Below are 6,484 nucleotides of genomic sequence, written 5' to 3'. Positions count from 1 at the left end.
CAGCGACAAAGATGTGATTACTGAGAGTGAAGATTCTGCCCCAGCTGCTGTGACAACATGCAACATATGTCATCTAGATATTGCTATTGATCAAGTTTGGCGTTGTGTAACATGTCCTGATTATGATGTATGCAATGCTTGTTTCCAAAGTGTTGAAAGCATCAATCATCCTCACAAGTTGACTAATCAGCCTTCTATGGCTCATTGTGATGCTCATAATCAGGAAGCTAGACGCCGTGTTATGCAGGTATTAGCATTTCACACACACTTGTGGAATTTAAGATGAATATAATTTTTCTTACAGGAAGTTGTATTGAAGAAAAAAAAAGTTACTTTTTTAAGTATTGTTTTATAGATTTCTCTGTTCTTTCTGTGAGCATGCTACATAGTATCCTTTATTCATCAATCTTCGGACTTTGGATCCTACATAGGTTTTTGAGTTCTTTACATGATTTTCTCTTATCCCGAATCATAGTATAGTTTCTAGTCACCATTTTCAGTGTTGTACTAATTTGATAATTTTTTTCTAAGTTGCAGTTTAATGTAATGCTTGATTTGCTGGTGCATGCAACAAAATGTTATGCACCAGATCGTCAGTGTGAGTATCCCAATTGCTTGAAGATGAAGGGTATGTTACGCCATGCGAGTCAGTGTAGTACTCGTGCAGAAGGGGGCTGTGTTCATTGCAGGAAGGTGTGGTGTCTGTTACGACTTCATTCTCAATTTTGTAATGATTTTGAATGTCATGTGCCTCGATGCGGGTTTGTAGTTCTCCCTTTGTTCCTGCAATTAATTCTTTTTACCCCATGTCTCAAGCTATTTTTGATCCCAGGAACATGTTTCTAAGCTGTTTTGGTTCTGTTTTTCCAGAGATTTGAAAGAGCGTTTCAGTTCCCTCAAATCGCAAGACTTGTGCATCTGATTTCAGTCGTCGTGGCTTTGATGACAGCTTCTTCTTTGGATCCCAGTGCTTTTGACTATGTTGTTGGTCTCCCTTGGTAGAGATTCAGTCTGGAAACCCTTGGTGGCCCTTTCTTTCTGTCTCTCTCCTTTCTTCAATGGCTTAGTCTGTATTATATATAGCAGATACCTGTTACAACTGCTGCTAGTCATACTTTATTTGTCGGATTTAAAAATTTGTTGTCTTTGGATGTTTGATGTAGACTATGTTTGGGGTCCATTCGTAAAGAATGTCTGTGAGTAAACCTATTGCTGAATAACAGTCTTGTTGGAGATTTCCATCGCCAACACCCACCAGTTACCGGTAATTTCAAAGCTTGATCATGACATACATTAGGTTCCTTGTATCATGGTTTGTTGGCTGACATACTTCATTTCTGTTTTATTTTCGGCTTAGGTGAATCATATATATTAGCATGCTCCTCGCTCCCTCTTACAAACCTGATAGTTTGCAAAACAAGATCTTTTACTTTGACATGAAAATATAATTTACAAGCAGACTTGAAAATTTATCTGAACTTTTAGTAGCTACAATCGTTTTATAACCAACTTTCACAGTACAAGCTCATCCTGTCATCCAAAAGGTATCAGACAATAAAGATATAACCTGTCAAGGAGTCTGAAGTAGAAACTGCCCTATTTATGGGATTTATGCCTTGAGATTACTTCTATTCTTTTTCATTTTCGGAAACTATATTCTTGAACCATAATCAGTGAATAAAAAAAAAACCATAGTAATGGTTTCAGGTTACTTGTGATGCAGGATTTGGTAACATTATGATGCTTTGCAGAGAAAACAGATTTTATTGTGTCAGTAAGCAAACATTGGGTTATAGTGTTATTCAGATATGTTAATGAATAAACAGATTTGTTGATGCACCTATTAAAACAGAGTTTATTGTGTCAAGCTACTAATGTATCAGCATGTTTCCGATTTGTCATGTTAGACCTCTAGTTCGGATCCTGGTTTATATTGAACACACATCTGCATTTAAGCATTGGTATTGTCGCGTTGAAGCTGTAGGACACCCGAGGCCAGAGGACATAATAGTATAATACAACTGCTAAGAAGAACATTGAACATAAGTACATTTTAAGCTAAAATATTATTGATAGAATCAGCTAGTAAAGAACTTAGGTGACATTGAACATAAGTACATTCTAACTTACTCTTAGCAGATACTGCGAGAATCATACCTCTCTTTCAGTCAGCATAACCATCTCCAACAAAACAACATTCTCTGAAACCAAAGCTGTTGTTGGAGACTCTGATGGGAGCGAATTGAAGGGAGTAACTAATAATATTTACATCTCTTGAAATATTGTTACATTGAAATAGGCTATGCCATATTATTAGGGATGGTTAAAAGGTTAACGTGTACTCAATTCAATCGTTGTACATAATCTTAGTGTTCTAATAGTCTAATAGCTTGTTTTTTTATTCGTGCGCTGCAACTATTCCCTTCACTTGATACAAACCCCCAATAAGATGTAATAAACCAGTGTAATTGGTAACGATATTAACATTCCAAAGCTAACCCTGCATCCAAAATTAAAAGCATGTTTAATAATGACAAATGACCAAGTAGTACGCTGTACGTACATCAAATAAGCTAGCAATATGTATTATTTTGAGCAAGATTTTGAGTTTAGTAGGAGCATACGCTGTGCTAAGTACACAAGGATGAACATTGTATTCTTGAGCAAAGACAAAAGAGACAATAGCCTGTGGTAGAGCTGCCTAAAATAAAAAGTAAGATTTACAGCACATTGGTTAGTACATTTGTGATTTATTTGTTTGGTTTTGGTTAATATGATGATAATATTGTTTTTCATGAATTTTATTTTATACCTGCATAATGATAATTTGTAAGAGAGTTCCTCTTAATCCAATAACAGACGAAGTAGCCGCCGTGATAGCGGGGCCCACAATGAACCTCATGGCTGCAGCTAAGGCAGCTAATGCACTCCCACCAGAAATTATCTTAGGTTGTGAAGCCATGAATAAGCCTATCAATTTTGACAACAATCAAGCTAATTAGCAATAACCCAATAAGGACATGTTTACATTAGATTCCACAACTAAACTTTATTTCGGTGCGAATGAGCCACAAGGACATTACAAATTACAATTGAAAGGGGATTTGAACCTTAGATTTGACCTATCATACATACATGCCCTTGGTCTTTGACAATAGACCAATAAGATCTCATTGGACAATTAAACTGCTAAATAATTGGAGGGAGTAGTTTTGGCATGAGAATGACACTTTTGTCTTATATGTTACATTTATTCACAATATAAACATGATACTATACTTAATTAGCTTGCAAAGCTCTCTAGTTATCTACTATAAACATGCATACATACTTTCATTAATGGGGCTAAAAAGCTCATTTCTATCATACCGAGCTATTGCAGCTATTGCTAATAAGCTAAGACTTGTACTCAATGACAATGAGATTTATGCATATACAAAATACAATATAACTCAAAGCTAAATAAAATAAAAATTCTTACCAAGACTAAACATTGCCATCCCAAGTCCTGTATCAGAGAAAATTTTAATTGAATTGGCCACCATTGCAGGGATTTCAACATGCCACCTTCAATATTTAGTAAAAACTGAATTAATAATCAAATAAGATTTTAAAGAGATCATTACACATAATATATATACTAATAAGATGTTAGTATATAATATCTTATAATTATGCACAAAAATAAAGGTTAGAGAGATTACTAAAGAGTATTATGTGTTGAATGTCAATTACCTAAACGAGATCAAGGACCAAGTTAAGGCAAAAAGACTAGAGTAGAAGTTAGGGTTCCTCATGAGTTTCTTAGAGACCATGATCAAAATCTGCCTGGTTGTCATTACATTTCCGGCTGCAGGGACAGGAAGTGTGTTTGTCAACTTGGGTTTACATTCAACGATATCTTCTACATGGACTTCGACCTTCGATGTCGAGCTCGGTAGTTCTGTCAATGTCAAGGAGTATACATTAAGTAAGTCTCATATCAGATCGTCAGAGTAAATATGACTTTAAAATTATTTCTTAACACGGAAAAAATTGGGACATATACATTTATTTAATTTTTATTTATTATTTATTTTTATTTTTTTTTGGAGAGAAGGGCCTTTTTGTAACATCACGTGATGACCAACGCCGAATTCCGGCGATTAACTCCCAATATCCCACTGGTGGAGCCAGGTGGGGACAAGGGGAAACAGTTGTACTCTTTTTTTTGGGGAAATAGTACGTTGTATAATTTTTTATTTTTTTTTATTTTTATTTTTTTTATGGCTATTTCACCAAATGTCATTGATTACTTAAAAGATTCACCAAATGCCATTAAATTTTTCATAATTCACCAAATGTCACTGACAAACAATATAATGACACCTCATGCCACTAAAAGCATATGAACGTTAGTTTTTCGTTAATGCAATTCTTATTTCAACATATGTCATTACTTTGGAAAATTATTTCACCAAATGTCATTACTTTTAAAAATTAATACACAATAATTATTTATTTTAATAAATAAAAATAATACTTTTTCGATTTTCGTGACGAATATTGTTCGGGTAAGGTTTTGGGGGTCATTTTGACACTTTATGGGTACAAATTAAACTCAAAATTGGAAAAAAAAAAACATAAATACCCCATTTCGCCTTTTTTCCAAAAAAAAATTATGATATCGACAGTCAAAATGGGGCATATATGTTTTTAGTCAATTCCGAGCTTAATTTGTTCCCATAAAGAATCAAAATAACCCCCAAAACCTTACCCGATAAATTTTGATGGTTAAAAAATAACGATACACTAATCGAAATATTTTTCAACACACAAATCGGAGCATTTATGTTTTTTTTTTTGTCAATTCTGAGCTTAATTTGTATCAAAAAAAGGGTCAATATGACCCCCCAAAACCTTACCCTATCAATTGATAGTTAAAAAATAATGACACGCGAATCGAAATATTTTTCTACACAAAAAACGGAGCATTTACATTTTTTTTTTGTCAATTTCGAGTTTAATTTGTCTCCATAAAGATTCAAAATGACCCCCAAAACTATACCCAATCAATTTTTGCCACAAAAATGAAGAAAAAAATATTTTTTTTTTTTATTAATGAAAATAAATAATTGAAATGAACCAATCATATTATGACAGGTCTCAAGATTTAATCTTAATGAATAACGGAGTTAACGGCCGTTAGTCATTAATGGCATTTGGTGAATTTTTCAAAAGCTCGATGGCATTAGGTGAATTTTGAAAACCTTTATAGCATTTGGTGAATTTTTTAAATACTCAGTGGCATTTGGTGAAATAACCGTTTTTCTTTTTATAAATATATAGTTATAAAAGATGTGCTACAATTATAAAGAATTAAAGGTGGTTTAGTGGTTATAGTGTTTATAACTATTTTTTGAGGTCATAAGTTCTGGCTCTGCCGCTGCATATTCCTATTATATGGTCACTTCTCATAATCAAAACCGCTTTAAAGGCCATTTCTCACAAATAACTGAATATAAAAGGTCATTTCTGACAAATTTTTCAACAAATAAAAAACTTCATCAAAAAGTTGAAAGCAAACCTTTAGGGCAAGAATTCTCTTCATCATCATGATCACTAATCTTGGTTGATGACCTAGAAGAAAGAACACAAATATCTAACTCTCTTTCCTCATCAAACTCCAAACTCGCATCACTAATTTTCTTAGAACATTCAAGCGAAGATGAGCTACGATCAGTACTCATTTCAGTCCCTTGCTCATCAGAAACGATGACTATTGTTGCTCTTCTATATTCAAACAAGAGCAACATAATAGGAAACCATACATTAAACTGTATAACAGAAAGTTGCACCATCAAAGACTGCGAAAGGTCTTGGCCATACATTCCTCCTAACAAAGGAATGCCCACGACAACCGTGTTGGGAAGACACGAAAGTGAAAAGAGGGTGATACACCATTCAAGAGACCCTCTTGAACTCAGCTTACACCATATAAACAATATCACAATGACTATAAGTTTTTGCAATGTGTCTGCCGCGATGAAGCGGAAGTTCATTGCGTAAGGGTTGTTATTTGAGATAAATTTGATGGATAGAAGTGGGACTGCAAATAATGCAACAAATCTGTTGATTCCTGAGATTTCATTTGGTGAAAATATTTTCCACCATTTTACTGATACATAAGCTGAAATCATTACTACATAAAGAGGTACTATATTTGATAGTACATTGTATCATCTCATTTTTTTTGTGTGAGAAAAATAATGTAAGATGAAAAAATTAATTAGTTGTATAAATAAAATGGGTAAAGAAGGCAAGAAAAGGTTTAATAAGGGGTTTTAGTGAATAACAAAATTAAAACATAAATAATGTTAGATTTATATAGGAAAAATTATTGCCTGAAAACAGCTGCATGCTATTGTCTTGTGTTTTTTTTTTTCAAATACCAGGTGGAGTTGAGGAAGGATCTACGAAATGATGGAATGTACAAAAGTAGCAA

At 33.7% G+C, this 6,484-nt stretch overlaps 1 protein-coding gene across 1 annotated transcript; it reads right to left on the bottom strand.

The window, feature by feature from the left end:
• Positions 1-2,087: 2,087 nt before the first annotated feature.
• LOC110682736 (auxin efflux carrier component 1-like) lies at positions 2,088-6,218 on the bottom strand (the record flags this gene model as incomplete). Its single annotated transcript, XM_021859061.1, has 6 exons — positions 2,088-2,500; positions 2,625-2,701; positions 2,813-2,970; positions 3,482-3,567; positions 3,736-3,943; positions 5,567-6,218. Coding segments are annotated over 6 exons (1,257 nt in total), but the record flags the coding sequence as incomplete, so codon positions are not given.
• Between the last annotated feature and the right edge of the window lie 266 nt (positions 6,219-6,484).

The sequence above is a fragment of the Chenopodium quinoa genome, unplaced genomic scaffold, assembly GCF_001683475.1.
Source record: "Chenopodium quinoa cultivar QQ74 unplaced genomic scaffold, ASM168347v1, whole genome shotgun sequence".
NCBI lineage: Eukaryota > Viridiplantae > Streptophyta > Magnoliopsida > Caryophyllales > Amaranthaceae > Chenopodium > Chenopodium quinoa.
This window is presented reverse-complemented; position numbering and strand designations above follow the sequence as displayed.